The 16,257-nt window shown below is 39.3% G+C and overlaps 1 protein-coding gene across 2 annotated transcripts in view; it reads left to right on the forward strand.

The window, feature by feature from the left end:
* Window positions 1-2,968: 2,968 nt before the first annotated feature.
* Window positions 2,969-16,257, forward strand: part of rhpn2 (rhophilin, Rho GTPase binding protein 2) — a 34,051-nt gene continuing 20,762 nt past the window's right edge. Inside the window, exons 1-3 of one of the 2 annotated variants that reach the window (XM_014983735.2) lie at window positions 2,969-3,216; window positions 9,041-9,156; window positions 13,587-13,715. In XM_014983735.2, the coding sequence (XP_014839221.2) occupies window positions 3,151-3,216; window positions 9,041-9,156; window positions 13,587-13,715 (311 nt within the window). In that variant the 5' untranslated portion in view covers window positions 2,969-3,150. The remainder of the gene's footprint in view (window positions 3,217-9,040; window positions 9,157-13,586; window positions 13,716-16,257) is intronic. The other variant, XM_014983734.2, reaches the window with a different exon arrangement.

A 16,257-nucleotide genomic window follows, 5' to 3' on the forward strand; every position in this document is an offset into this window, starting at 1 on the left:
TCTAGATCTTCTGGAGTGCCTGGTCGAATAGTCTGCCATACTACCCACATCACGCATCGTTTGTTAACAGGCAACCCAGAGTTCTTGTGGTTCGGGAGCAGGGCTGCATAGCAACCCCACAGCACTTCCTGCTGGACCAGGGGTTGAACGTCAGTGGCCGTTGTTCGTCGCTGTGCCCCCTCTGCCTTTACAAAAACAGACGGGAAGCAGTTCGCTCACAATCAGCTTTGTGCTACGTTGTGAGGAGAAAGGAAATGAGTGTGAAGGCCAAGCCACTCTAGTTCACTGCACCTCCATATGGGGTAACAAATGTGTGTTTTGAACAGACGTCTTTGAAATTAAGGTACTAAGAGTCAAGGAGTTTGTGAAGGGAGGTGGGGGGCTAAATTTAGGGCTTTGGCTGTCCAATATAATGTGCAAAAAACATGGCTGCATCTCTTTAACACCCAATGGATTACTGTGATTACACTTCGGCCAGCCCACTGAGCCCTAAATCACAGGTCCTAGAAGAAATACCCTCATTTTGCGTCATCTGCCCTTTCAAAACATGATAGCATTCATATGGTAGTTACAGAGTGAGCATCTCTGTATTTGTGAACACAAACTCCATTCTCCAACTTGTTGATTAACAATACTATTCAATATAACTAAGACATTGGCAACCCTTACATCCTTGATGAAATAAGTCATACAGCATCTCTGCCAAGAGGCAGGTCAGGTAGTGACACTGGAACTCATTTTCTTTTATTCTTATGACTTATGAGAGCTAATTTTGTTGTTGTTTTAAGAAGTTCAGGTATTTGGTTACATTTGGTTTTTGCAGTGTGCCCCAATGAAACCGTGCCATCAGTAAACATTTACAGTTCCAGCAGAACCTTTGAAAGTTAAAGCTTTTATACCTCCTTATGTCAGGAGTTTTAAAGTTAAAAGTTTTCCCATTTCATTACTTATTTGCTTAAGAAATAAATACCGAAAAAAATATTTTGAGTCGTCCTTTAAAAAGTCATCAGACATTCTGAATCATGGAGCAGTGTAATGGTGAGTCATTGTACTAGGAAGCTTTATTTTTCAGTACAAATGCTAGTTGTAGACAGTAAATATATCAAAACAATGTAAAATCTTCAGTGACTTTGGGGCAGTAGACTAATAAACATTTTGAATAAGAAAGGCCCTATAAACAGATGAGTAAAATGAAATGAAATCTGGACGTCTACCTCCATCTAGTGGTCAAATCTTAGCACTACAAAAGATTGAGGGATTAGCCCAATGCTGCGTCATGGATTCAGTTCTAGACTAAATAAATGTGTTACATAAAGAGAACAAGTCTCCTCTTTTTTGCTAAATATAAAGATGGTGATATCACCACTTCAATCATTTTTACACTCATTTGATATTAAACCAACTGGGAACATATTTTACCCCAATCATCAAAACAGTAAACAGGAAAAGAAAATCTGACTTATTATATCACCCTTCCAGTTCCTTCATAAATTAAAGTTAAATAATGCATCCTCTGCCCAAAAGCTAATGAGTTTCAATTAGCTTTTTACTACTTTGTCCCTTGTGTTTACAAATGGGGTCCAACTGACCCCACACCCGTATCACTTGTAACATTTGCCCCAGTCCTCGTACGTTTGCCTCAGTCCTTGCATGCACAAGGGTTAAAGATGTTACAGTTTTTGCTCTAACACCCATGGATCTTACACACAGAGAAAGCACTCAGATAAAAACTGTTTTAACCTATACAGCCCCAGCAACACCCTGTTGCCCTAGCTTCAACACCATTGTTGACAATAATCCTCCCATGACATTAATAGCTACTTCCTTCATGAGCAGAACAGCAACATGACTTTCACCCAGTAAAACCGGAAAGACAAAAAGCACAAAGGCTATTCTAGTTTCTAGAACGTCATGAAAAGGGAATGCTGCTCAAGGCATCTTTAAGGACAGTCATGGATCTAGCCCAACTAGTGTAACCGAATGAATTGTTGCAAGGAACAAAGCCAAACATCCGTCATACAATATGGTTCTGTTTTCACAAACAGAACCGTTTCAAAACTACAGAACAGGATTAGGGCCACTGAAACAAACAAAAAAAACTGACTTTAATGCAGATGGGCACCTGCTAACAACCAGCTTCAATGACAGAAATGTAAGTTTTACTGGACGAGAGGACGAATTTAAGTGATTTTTTTATATAGGCGAGGTGTATCGAAGTACACCTCAATTGTAAAGGTGATTGGAAGAGCAGAAGAAAAAAAAGTCAGAATCCCGAGATGAAGTACTTGTCATAAAATCAAGAAAATTATGGCAACCCTAAACATTCTCTTCATGAAACTTTTATTCAACTCAGTGTCTTCAGTCAGAGGTTTTGTCAAAGTTGCTGTAACACAGACCTCCACAGGAGCTGATCACAGCCATCACCATCTACAACTCTTTGAACAATTTGTGAATTGCAACATTTAATTTAAAGACATAATTCTGAGAGGGAAAAAAAAAGTCGTCCCACGTGGAATAATTTCCATCAGGTTTAGCCATTCTACGGGGCTTTAGAAGCTGCAAAACAAAGTGAAATAACTGGAGGCTAACTCATTCACAGCATTGTTGAATTAGTTCGTAAGTAATTGGAAAAACAAGAGTTTGTTAACGGCGTCTCTAGGAAAGCGGACATGATGTAAACATAGTTTTAGTGTTACCTGTTCGTAACATTAATTTTTTTAAAGCTAAACCATTACATTAAAAGTTAGGTGTGCTATTCTAATATATTGCTCGAGACAAATAAACATGTAAGGTAATTTTGTGCTAGCAACACCGTCTGTGGATTAATGCTAGTTTTGTGGTCCTTTCCCTTACCGCGTTACTGTAATGAGATGTACATCTTCTGAAGGAAACAGGTGACTTCCGGTGACCTTTTCCTCTTTTATCCTCCCGTGTCTTATCTCGCTTCAGTATTTTGGGCGGAGTCTGCTATTCCTGCTGGAAAACTGCTCTGCTGGGTGGAGTGAGGACAGAGCAACAGGAACATTGCTGGAGCGAGGACGAAACTCACCTGTTGTACAGCAGCGCGCTGCTTTCTTATTCAGCTCGCTTTTATTGCTATTTCTTTTTATTTTTTGTTTTGATTTGCTTCGTTTTAACCTTGCCCTCAGAATGACGGACACACTTTTACCGAACGGCATTGAAGACAGCGGAGGAGACGGAAAACATTTTAGAAAGGTGAGTTTAGTTTTTCAACAAACGCACGAGTTTATTTCTACATATATTGAGTAAAACCATGGCAGCTGCGGATTTTGTTAACTTAAACGCGTCCATTTTGGCTTCAGGTCTTTAAATGAGATGCTTGCTTTCCATTATATAAAGAAATGCCAGGGAGTCTAAAGACTAGCTTGTCTTTGACGTGTTCCCCACAGTTTGGACGCGTTTTAAAGCTACCATCCATTCAGTTCTCTAAAATCAACCAACCTCACTTTCGACATTGCTTGTCACCTTTTAAATGATACTCTGTGATCATTTCTTTCAATCCCTTGTGAAATTTTAATGGAAATTAGTATTCAATCAAGATAAAATCCACCCCCCACAGCTAAAGTGCCTCTGGTGACGTCACATAAGGCATAGCCCAACCAAACTGGTTGTTTCTCCCTCTTTCCACAAGTTCTTAATTAATTTCCCCCTTTAAATGTTTCTTCCTAAATTTTGTATGACTTCAGCAAAATGTTCTAGTCATTTGGCAGCGTTGCATTAAATTAAATACCAGGTCAGGCTAGAATGGATAGGTGTCATTTTCAAAGGTCTTGGGGAAACTTCCCAGGAATAAATGTGCACAGATACCACATAAATTAAACAACAACAACAAAAAAATTCAAACAGGAACTTAAACAGATTTTTACCCATTAAAATTATGAAAATGTTCATTATCTCCCTTCAGTTTTGTTATTCAGGGCACGGTACTCAAAACGTTGGAGGTTGCATGAGCTGGACCTCATTTCAGACTCTTAAGGTTGAAACTAACACAAGTCAGAAATATATACTTTAAAATCTATGTTGAAATTGCTAAAAAGTTGCTTTTTCCACCATAGTATTTACTGATGGGTGCCATTTCTTGTGATGTCATCATGCTAAAAAGTTGCTTTTTCCACCATAGTATTTACTGATGGGTGCCATTTCTTGTGATGTCATCAACCCAAAAACAAACAAGAAAAAAACTTCAGTTTTTTTGTTTTTGTTTAATAACTTTTTTAATAAAAAGCATTGTATTTTGTGAAAATCTTGTACTGTACTGACACTAAAGTAAATACAGTATTTACAGCAAAGTAAATACTGTATTTATTTTACTGTCGGTGTATATTTGTCATGTAAAAAAAAAAGAAAGAAAGAAATGCACCACCATGGTTAATGATAATGTGTGGGAGATGACAAAACAGCTACAAAAGACACTGATTTGAATGGATAACTACTGGTTCTAGTCTTTTCCAATCCTGAATTGTCACCAACAGGAGTAGAAACCACTGGGCTGTCAGCTTCAGGTGTCTGTCTGTGTAGGTGTCTGTGGTGTGTGTGTGTGTGTGTGTGTGTGCGTGTGTGCGTGCGTGTGTGAGAGGGTGTGTGTTCTCTTCTGGGAGTAGCTTTGTCTTGAGAAACTGGATGGCTAGCTATTATCAGTTGTCTGCTTTCTGTCAAACATGCAACGAGTTTAAAAGCTCTCTTATGAACTCCTGTTCACATTATTTCTGTTTCATCAAGAATTTCTTTACATTCTTTTTCTACCGTTTGACCAACGATTGTTGTATTTCTAAGGAATGTTATCAAAGTATTTACCTTTTAATTAATTGTAATAAACAGCTGAACATGTGAGAGGTGCTCTTTATAATGACATCATCTGAATAATTAAAGGTGGCTGGTTACCTCAACTGCTACAAAAGACAGCACTTTCATCTTCTGGTGTTTTGACGTTGAAGTTGGTAAATTGCCCAGCTGCAGCACCAGCTACAGTAGCATTTTCTGGAGGTTTGGGTTTTGTGTAGTCTGAGGTTGTAGGAGAGATAGTTGGCAAGCTGAGTTATTATCTAATGTGTTTTCATAGTGTTTGGTCAGCCTTTGAGCACTCCACATGTTCCTGAGAGTTTTCATAGGGCAAGCTTGTTTAGATGGGCATCTGAGCACAGCCTTTGTGTCTTTAAATCTGTCCGAATCCCACTTTTGAACGCTGTCTGGTTTGAGACTTCCTGTGTCTATAAAAAGGTCAGTGGGAGTCGGGGGCTGGTACAGCCAAACATTCTAATGCCTTTTAAAATGTGGAGCCTGAGCTCTGCTTTCATTATGATCGTCACTCTTTGCTTTTTCTTTTTCTTCTGATTTTTAAATTTCACTTTCATTGAGTATTAAAGAGTTTGCAGATTCATGTCAACCACAATTACATCCATATGTTTTCATTTGGCTTTCTTAAAGAGATTTACAACTAGGAAACTTCTCAGTCAAATTTCTGCCCCCGTGGAACTCAGTGGGTTTCTTTTTAATTTTCTCTCTACTTGGTGAAAATAAGTTGCAGTGTTTAACGACCTCATTGGGTCTGACTGATACTCCAGGGAGCTGTCGCGGTTCGGGGCCGTCCGTAGTTTGGCTTCCAGCTGGCTGAAGGCCGACTGGATGTGTGCAGGATGGAAAGATGGCAGCACAAAACCCCCGAATCGGCATGTTTCTGCTCTTCATTTCGTCCTCCTTGGCCAGAGAGAGCATTGACGTAGCATCTGGCCTGGGGCTCTCCTTCAGCCAGACCACAGACACAAATTGACAACATGTGCTTTGGTTCTCGAACCAAGCAAGCTTCCCTTTCTTTGAGAAACATTTGCTCCCTCCAAGCGTTGCTCACGGTGGACATGACCTAATGGGGGGGCAGCAGAAATCAACAATGGATTTGTACAGTAATTTTCTCCAAGTTAAGATTTGAGCTTTTTAACTTGCAGATGAAACTAGCAAGTCCTATGATTTTAGTTTTCTCTACATGTACCAAGCGACAATAAAAATACCAAGCACATCTAATCTACACCGGCAAGAAACAGATTGTTCCAGCTCGAAACTGGGTCGTGCCTGAAGCCCCTCTTGGCAGATTACCACTGTTAATCACCACTTGTGCAAACCAGCTATCTCATTATACGTTGCCTCACATGTTCTTTATGAAACCTCGGTTATACAACAGCAAGTGAATTTTCTGTGTGATGGATATGATGCTGGACTGGGAGGCCCTTTGTGTTTTGCTCTAATTAAGTGCGTAGCTCAGTGGCGGAGAAAGGCTGCACTGTTCAGGCAGCCCAGCAGGTCGAGGAAATTAGTTGGACTAAAGGGGATAATAAAGATGGAGGCAGACATGGCGAAAAGTGATTTATGTCACTGATGTTCAATTAGGCATGTGGGTGGGGTGGGGTACTGGTGGCCAAGTCTTTAAAAAGTTATCCTATCAGAACAAACCCTCACTAGAGGTATGTTCACGCCAACCCAGTTTACTCCGCTTCAATCAAACTCTAGTTTGTTTGCCCGGAAAGTCCGGTTAGTTTGGGGAGGTGTGAACGCGAAATCAAACTCTGTTGCAGACTAAAAAAAGCAAACTCTGGTCTGCTTAAAAATATAGGTCTCTGTTTGGTTGAAGTGACCTGTAGCGCATATATGAATGCCAAGCAGACCAGAGACTGCTCCAGTAGCAGTCTATAGTGCTGGGCATTCTGAGTAAATGCAACCAAAAGAAACCCGTAAGAGTCTAGTGCTAGTGGGAGAAATGGCTTGTGGTTTTTGCAAAAGACAAAAGAGAAATCCTACAACCTCTAAAATCTGATGTTGCCTCATTTTTGTTTCATATTGTGAAAAAGGAAGTTGTGTTCATGTCTTCTTCTGAGGCTTTTGTGTATTTTTCTTCAGTAGTTCTTGGTGCAACGCCACCACAGGATTGTTGTTTGGATTGTTTGACACAATAGGGTGAAAGTGGACCGCAGCAGCTGAAAATGTAACAAATATTGCAATTTTGGTCCCCATTCCAACCGAGTGCACTAGACTATCATGTGTGAAAGCACCCTACGGCACTATTTTGAGATTGGAGTTGGCAAAATATGGATACCATGTCTGTTAGGAGGTCATCAACTGCAGGTTGGCTACCTAACCCAAAGTTTGTTGAACTAAAAAACATTAATTCAAAAGAACCTTGAAAACAGCCACATTTAATGTGTTTTATCCTCCATTTTGTCCTGTTTTTTTAATAAAAACATTATCACAGTTGTTGCCTATGAAATAAAATAAAAAGTTGGTAGTTTGAATCTTGGTAGATCAAGTTCCAATATCCTACAGCTTGGTTGGCAACTAATTGCTAACTTCGACGACAGATGGTAAGTGACGTTTTATTTTGTGCTATATACAAACGACGGAAACTTACTGCTATGGTAACCATCCGCCTCAAGCCACTCCCCAGTTCTTTTACTTGCCCCACCTGAGACATAACGATGGAAGGACAGTGTGTCACGATCAGAGCACACCCTGTCAAGTCGCGTGCTCGTGTTGTCATCCTGTCGCTGCTCCCAGAATAGCTCAGCGCCTGATGTCTTCGGTACGCCTCTGTTGAGTGATAAACAGTGCAGTCATTTGAATACACAGTTACTTATTAAACCTACAGGTCACTGAAGTGTTTGCACTGGTCCAATCTTGTGACCTCAATAGGCGCATTGCGCTTTGGCCGTGGTGTTTGGTCGAGTGCTAGCCTTGTTGGAGCTTTGTGACCCTTTCCACCTCACTGTTCTGCTCGGTCCCTTCACAGAAACCTCTGAAACAGACTATGTCATCGCAGCATGACTCAGACGTGAGTGTAAAGGATTTGAGAGGACAGTCAGGGGAAAAGCCCTCACCGAGAACCGCACTTACAATGACAGGAATCCATACCAGCAGAATGATGTCAGATCCTTTCGGCAGCTGACAGCATAAGAGGCACTTTACTGAATAAAAACATGTTTAAATCATCGGCTTTTTTAAATTATTTTTTGCTTCCAATGAAAGGACACCTGTGAAATTTGAAATTCTTTTTGGGTTGAATCAGGTTTGAGTCAAAGACTGAATCGGTTGTTTATCGAAAAACGGTGAACTCACCTCTGAAATCATAGATGTTTCTTTTTTTTTTTTAACCTCTTGGGTCCTTTTTTGTTTCTTGACTCCCAGCTCAACTTAGTGTTTATGAATAAGCCTAATTGCATTCTTTAAGTCTGTTGTGATAACTGGTTTGACTGGTTAACTGGTTTCTCTACTAGGCTTGTTTTTGCAAGGCAAATTATAATGAAGCCAACACCTCTGTTGTGTATACTGAATAGGGAAGAGCCAGTATGAGATTCTAACAGTGTGATAGAAATATCTGTTTTTATAAATGTGTCCACAATATAATAGTTTTTATTTACATTATTTTAATCAGAAAATGAATAATTACTCCTACCGCTGCTAAAATATTACAGCATTTAATAATGTTTAACATTTATCATACATTGACGTAAGCCAAAATGCAATATACACACCCAATTAAATTTGACACGTTTTCAAATGTATATTTTACTAAATACTACACATTGTTGCTATTCTGCTCTTTATGGAGTAATGCTTAGAGTTTATAACTACACTGCCTTCTTCCTTTTATTCTGACTTTTATACAGTCAGTGACAGTCTAAGTGAAAGCAAACTTACATTTACATTTATCATCTTATTGGTTATTAAAGAGAAATACTTAAATGTTAGATGAGGAAGCAAAACCATGCGGTTTTCTGAAACTAGTATTTTTATACCTTAATGCTACTTCTATTAAAGAAATGAAAGAAACTTTGCTGGAATATTTTATTGTTCCTGTGCTCATAACTCTGAGTGCTAAGACCCTGATGAGAGACCACACACAGGTGCAAAATATATGGACTCGCAACCATGGCAGTATCAATACGGGCACAAATGTAATGGCCGGGGGTCGGGGGGGACTGCTTAAAGGCAGCATTTGGCTGAGTTGTCATTGTGGTTTCCGTGTCTTCTCCTCCAGGGCTGCAACCCGCTCTCGCAGACCGGACGGAGCAAACTGCAGAAGCAGCGAGCCAGTCTCAACCAGCAGATCATCAAACAGATGAGGATGAGGGCCGGAGCTGAGAATCTGCTGAAGTACGGTTCAACTCACACACACGCACGCACTACCGAATACTACTGTACATGGATTGTTCACATCTCCACAAAGCGAGGATCATTTCACAGTGCCCGTCTATCAGGATAAAAATAGTCCAAATTCACCGGCAACGGCGACACATGCAAACTCTGATTTTTGCGTGTGTCACCTAAGGTGGAAACATTACAATAATTATGTAATTTTTTGTAGCATAAGTGACCTCAAGTTAACTCCAACTTGTTTTCCATTTTGACGCGCTTGGCTGCACCCCTTGCACTCCTCTGTCATTGTGGGGATTGGATGATAAAGCTCTGAAAAGGGAGCATTCCATTTAGCCTGAAAACAAAGAGTCACTGTGATTCACACTAAAGGGAAGAAAAAAAGAGTCAGAACATTTTTGCTCATGAACTTGCTGCTTTGATCAGGCTACCAAAAAAAACTCCTTCCAATCACACTCCTTGTTTTTGTTCCCTCTTTTTAAATGTTATGTTCTCCTGTTGCTACACAACATGGGTTTCTGTGGAGGAAAACTTGAAGATTGATTTAGATTGGAGTTTTGAAAAACACATCTTGAAATGTTTTTTTCATCCACATATTAATTAGTGTAAATTAATACTTTACACCAATTTTAATGTTTTGGGGTGATACAGATTTTCTTCTGTAGAACCAAAGGAAGGTCTAATATTACCAGTGAACCTGAATAATACAGTGATTTTTTTTTATTATTAGTATTTTGTCTTAATTATGACATTCAATTCATTAACAACTCCAAACGCTGTGCCTTTTCTGCCCAAAACATAAACCAGCTAATATTTTTAAATCTTTATTTTTGTATTTATTTTATATAGTCCTCAAAAAAGACATCTGACTATCTTTGCATTCTATTAAATACTGTAAATCATTTAAACTCCCTTTAAGTCAACATTTATGAGTGGTCATGAGATAAAAATACGAACAAACACGTAAGTAGTAGAAGTGTATTTTTCTCATTTTTAATGAGAAAGACTTGCAGAAATGAAATTTTTATATTCGTTCCCCACATCTGAGTGTTTGATGCTTTTTAGCTGATTTTAATTAGATATATCACTAAAAGGTTTTATAGCTATATATGCCTATTAAACTGATATTTTCACAAATAAAGAAAAAATGTGTTGCACATGACGATGATATTCAGTTATATACAAGTATGCCATAAATACAGTTTAAAATAATGCAATCAGAGCCTAAAATCCTGAAAGACAGTTTATAAATCTGACAAATAGAAAGTCTGTTCTTCTATATATTCATGTAAATGACAAAAAGAATGTAGAAAACGTCTGATGTGAATAACTTTATGCATCATAAAGCGTTTTGTAGCTGTTTGTTGCTGGTTCACTGTGTTGGATCCACCTTGTGTTCTTTGTTGTTTTGGCAGAAAGTTTCCATCATAACAAGGAAAATCAAGCTTACTGATCCAGCAACATTCAGCTGTCAAAAGTCCAGACACAGCAGCTGAAGCTTCTGCTTTTGCAACAACAAAAAAGCAACTGTGCATCTTTGCTTTTGCAGCTGTCACTGCACTCTTCAAACAAAGCTGTTGTTGCAAATTTGTTAATTTGCAACAAAGACAATGGTTTGGAATTTGATGTTTTAAGATATACTTTGCATAATCTATTTCACAAATAGTGCAGTTATCTTTGAGCCATCTCCCTGTGTGTTTTTTAGAGAATCCAGATCTTTAGCTTCGTTCTGAGATCTCCAAAAGGTGGTCAACATTTCTAAATCTAGATCTTCTGTAATGGACAGAAGTTGAACATTCAAACAGATAAAAACAGCAGCATTTCTGTATTGATACCTTCTAGCTTCCAGGTATTTGCAGAAGTCACCTCTGAGTTATCCCTTTTTGTACCCAAAACGATGAAAAGTAAGAAACCTGGAAACTAAATATCCAGGAGCTGAACTTTAGTGCGTATCTTGGTAGAAAATACAGTTTCCTTTTTTAAATAGCTTTTCATTCTTTTGTGTCTTATCTGACTTGATTGTTAAAAATCACATTGATACTGACAATGACCAACCCAAACAGTCTTTTTTTTTTTTTTTTTACTGTGAATTCACTTGGCTGGGGTGTTCTCTGTAGGGCTTTCAAAAACTTGGCCCACCGATTCCCATTTTGGCCAACGCCGATTTGTTTTTCGTCTTAATATAGTGACAAAGTAGCTGGGAATTATCTGATGTAGCAACTACTGCCACTATGTGGCGTCTAGATGAACAAGGCTCAGTGTTTACAGGTAAAGGTCTGACTTTACCTGTCTGGAACCTGTAGAGGCCCGACATTCCTCTGCTACCTCACATAACTTACTGACACAAAGGTTTGGGGCAAATGGCCGTTGTGTACATCCTGTCTGTCTGTCTGACTCTCCTTCTATAAACCACTCTAAACACACAGAACATCCTGTGCTTATTTCTGACTTGCAGGGATTCTTACTGGTTTTTTAAGGCTTTTTGTGCTATATTTTGGGCGTAGTGAGACGTCTTTTGTCCACGTCTGGGTGTGTTTGCATGACCGGACTCTCAAAGTTTGGACATCGACTTTGATTATTGTCTCAGAGACTTTTTAATAAAGCCATAAATAAAATTTTTTAAAAGTTTCAACCTTTAGTTGCCATGGTACTTTCTAGGTGACAGTGTTTGCCATTGGCCTACATCAGTACACCTTTCTTTTGCCCCTTCTCCATTGTTCTGCATTCCTCTCCCAAGCAGCAACAGGTGGAGTCTGTCTGGTCTGACCAGTTTCTCTCTTTTCTCTTCTTTCTTTTTTTTCTTCTTTCTTCCATTGTTTCACTTTTAAAACCACAACTCTTATCTTTTAATGATGTTTCATTTAAAATTTGAATCAGGATTGTTTTTTTGTTTTTGTTTATGCCATTGAAAAGCTATTAAGGAGAATTAGAAGATATTTATCACAGGAGAACGGATATAAAGGATTTCGTGTGTGGCCCTGTTTAACGTTACAAACTTTTATCCTGCATCAGTGCTTGGCATCTTTTCCTCAAGACAATTATGTCAAGGTGCCAAAAGTATAAAACGGCTTTTCCAGAGAAGAGGATGGGGGAAAATCCTTGTGTAAAGCCACACTTGCTGGCTTCCTGTCTGGTTCCCACGCACTGCTGGGTGATATTTGATATTGAAATTGCATTTTAATAACAGCTTATGGTCAGGTTTGCTGCATCACTTTTTTCCAAACCACAGCACATCCACCTCTTCAACCAAGTTTCTCCCCCCTCCCGCCTAAACCGAAGACTTAAAAAAAAAGCTGTTGGTGGGCTGAAATGAAAAGTATAAAGTCTTATAGTATAAATAGATATAAGAAGTGTCCTCAAACATCTTTCTAGCCTTACCGTAATGAGCAGCGGGTATTAATGTTGGCAGAAGGGGTGAAGTAACACTGTGTGTCAAAAAAAAAAAGAAATGCAAAAAAGTTTTACTGATGTTTCAAAATGAAAATGATTACTGAAATTATTATTATTTAAACGCCTCACTGACACTGAAAATAATTTACAGTAAATGCATTCGGACTGAAGTCCGAGCAGTGCTTATATATGGTGTCTTTTTTTTCTGGTTCTTAGCCAAAACTCACTGCATTTTTTTTAAGTTGTCTGTCAACACCTAATCACTTGTCACACCTAATGTTGAAAATTATACCCTGTAATTACAGAGTGGTGTCAGTGCCAAAGCGTTTGGCTCTGAACTGACAAGTTTTAGGTGTGTTTAGCACATCCATCCTCTCTGTTACGGTCATGCAGATAAGATGGCTGGACGGGATGCGATTGTCAGCTAGTATCCGGCCCAGTGTGCTGGTTTTTGTTTTAGGAGGGCTGCCAGTGAAACATAAATCCTTTCCTACAAAAAGACGCAGACAGGTGCTTCATGGATGTTAAGAGCAACGCAACCATAAGTTGCTAGGGCAACCTTATCTCTCACATGCAGCGAAACCTTTACTGTTGGTTTCACAAAGAAGCACAACTGCTCTTCACCAATTATTTGACTCATTAAGTTTATTTTTGCTGTGAAGTTTTAAGTTTTTATTAATCACCTAAAATCATACAATAAAACAAGACAACATTAAAGTTAGGCTATAGAAAGAATAGAAGTCAATACAAAATACTTGTGAAGACAAATGTATAGACTGTGTGAGTGTGTGTGTGTTGAAGAGTAAATGTGTTGCAGAGCCGACCACATAGTGACTATGTTCTGTGGTCCAAATTACTGGAAGAGAGAGATTTGTTTTAATATTCAGCCACAGAAACCTTTAGTCCCACTAATAGATGTTTTCTTTTCCCGTTCTGCCTCAGGGCTTACTTTAAAGGGGATTACTATCTGCGTGTGTATCCTTTTATCCTCCATTTAATCCTTTGCTTTTGTCTGTCCTCTCGTTTGTTGCTCTTTGCAGGGCCACAAACAACAACAAGGTTAAAGAGATGGTTGTTCTGGAGCTAAGCTACGTCAACTCCAACCTGCAGCTGCTGATGGGACAGCTGGAAGGACTCAACAGCTCAGTGGACGTCTATCAGAGTGCAGAGTAAGGAGGCCCTTCATGATCCCTTTTTATTATGAACATGTTCCTGCTGACCTCACGTTTAGAAACAATCAAACAGTAAAGTAAGGGGAGTGTTTAGCTTCATAAAGACGTCTACACCTGCTGTTTGCGATCTTTTTATTGGCATTTATAAAGGCTGCATTTTCACTGTCAATTACTATTGATCTCCATTCATATATTTATTTTTGTTGCTTTGATTCACATTGAAATGTACAAATTGATGATGGTTTCCTATTGTAGTGATGATAAAAGTGTCCCTCCACGTTGCACTGAGGGTTCTTCACAACTCATTTGACAAGTCGGTGTCTTAACCTTAAGTTACCTTGTAATGGACATGTGGAGGAAGAATAGTAAAGTTGATTGACAGAAGGAAAAACGTGGCTCTAAAATGTGGTGTTTTTAGTTAATAAGCTCTCTTTAATTAAAAGTAGCTTGATGACTGAAGAGGTGTAAAAGAAGAAAGACATTTAGAGAAACCCTGAAGATAGACCGATCATTTGAATGTCAAACCAGACGAACGGGTTTCTGTGCCACCGTATAAAAAGCAACAAGGAAACTGTGAGCTGAACCTTTATGCAAACCACATGGAAGCATCTGGTGTTTTCTGCAAGTTGCATCACTGGGTGTGTTCTGCTGAGAGGTTGTTTTTTTTTTTCCATTTATTTTGTTTATTCACAACTTTCTGTGGTGTGAAGGAAAATAAAGCGTGCATATCTGGAGGATCCTCCACAACCTCAAACACGAACATTTCAGAGCCACAGCAATGAGGAAATGCGAAAGCTTTAAAAAGCAGCTAGATGTTTGGAGGGAAATTAGTCGACGAAGCATTTCCTCATTGTTTGAAAAGGTGGCAGAGGGGGATCGGGTTAGCTGGCGCATCACATCAAAGCCACGGTTCAGCCAACGGGGATCAACATGTCAACCGGAGGGCTCACCTGGAAGGAGGCTCTTGGCTCCCGTTTAGCAAACATACAGCAGAGAATGAGCTGGCAAGTGCTCAGGTGTAATTACAGGCTCTGATTGCACCCACCCAGAGGGAGGGGGTAATTTGCCATCCTGCTTCCTTGAACTGCTTACTCTCACAATGAGACCGACCCGTATGCTGGCAGGATGATTTAATATATGAATTCAAACTAGCTCTAGAACTCCCTCTTCTTATTTCAATGGTGAGCAGCAATTGCTTTTATATTGTGTTTTTAAAAAAGCGTCAAGCCTGCAAACTGTGAAACTTTAGCCTTTATGGTGCAATTGCATTTGCTCATAATCAGTTCCCTGTTCAATGAAGGATCCAGTTCATGGTTTTATTTCTTGTTTTTTAAGAGTTTTAATGGTTTGCTGCACAAAATTCAAATAAACCTTTAACCCCTTTGCTTCATTCCAAGCGTGGCCTACAAGGTCTACCAGTCACCTGTGATGGAGGCTTCCCAGTGCTGGAACAACCTCCCTTTGTACTCTAGAGTTGCTCGATCAATCATTTTAAGACTCTCATAAAAAGCTCTTGACAAGGACTCCATGTCAGACATCGATAAAACCCAACTCCTATTCTCAGTCTTTTAATTCTAGCTGAGCAGAACTTCATATTTTTAGTAATTGTTTTCTTTTTTTCTAGTTTTGGTGGTTGAGCTTATTTTAAGTAAAAAGCAAAGTTCTTGGCTTTGTGAGGAAATGCTAAGGCTCCTTTCTGTAGGTAAAATTAGCCCTAAAATAATTTGTGTTTCTAGGGTCCATTCAATTTTGTTTAAAAAAACAAAAACAAAAAACAATTTTCAATCTCAAAGTACCACAGAAAGTTAATGCCCCTTGTGAATGGCCTCACTTTGAATGCATTTGTCCACAGCGCTGATTACGTTGACCGCTTACATAGCACCAGGCTCAGACGATCAGACCTAGACAAGTTTTCTTGTAAATTACCTCACAAACCCAAAACGCTCTCTCGTGTCGGCACTACGATAATCCCGGATTATTTTGTTTGTCCCACATGGACGCCGTCCTGTAACACTCAGGAGGTTTTAACCTAGATTCAGAGAGTCAGTCTGCACTGATACACACAAACAGTAGAAGATTATGAACTTTCCTTTCCTGCAGCGATGAGGGAGGTGAATACTTTCCTGCTTGTGTTTTTTTTAGATTTTCTACTCGGCAATTCATCTGATGTTGAATTTCATACTTTCCCATTTGAGATTTGGATTATTAATACATGGAAAGTTTAGCAGCTGCTTCTGGATGAAATTGTTATTCCCCAGTGTTCTCAGCTTGGGGATTAGGGAGTGAGTGGAGGGTCAGAACAAACGGCCTGTTGTCAGTGTCTGCCAGGTTCTTAAAGAATCGCCAGCGCACCGATCTGTCTGACAATATAGAGACACTGAAGCAAGCATTATCTGTCCACCTGTGTTTCCCACAGTCTGAGACACACACACACACACCTACACAAACAGCAAAAAAAAAAAAAAAACCTAGCACACAGTCCTTACATACTCATTACCTGAACACAAACCTCTTGCATGTGTTGAGAAAGTTCTTTTAG

Source organism: Poecilia mexicana, unplaced genomic scaffold (assembly GCF_051168715.1).
Source record: "Poecilia mexicana isolate PSO_F unplaced genomic scaffold, ASM5116871v1 scaffold_3, whole genome shotgun sequence".
Taxonomy (NCBI): Eukaryota; Metazoa; Chordata; class Actinopteri; order Cyprinodontiformes; family Poeciliidae; genus Poecilia; species Poecilia mexicana.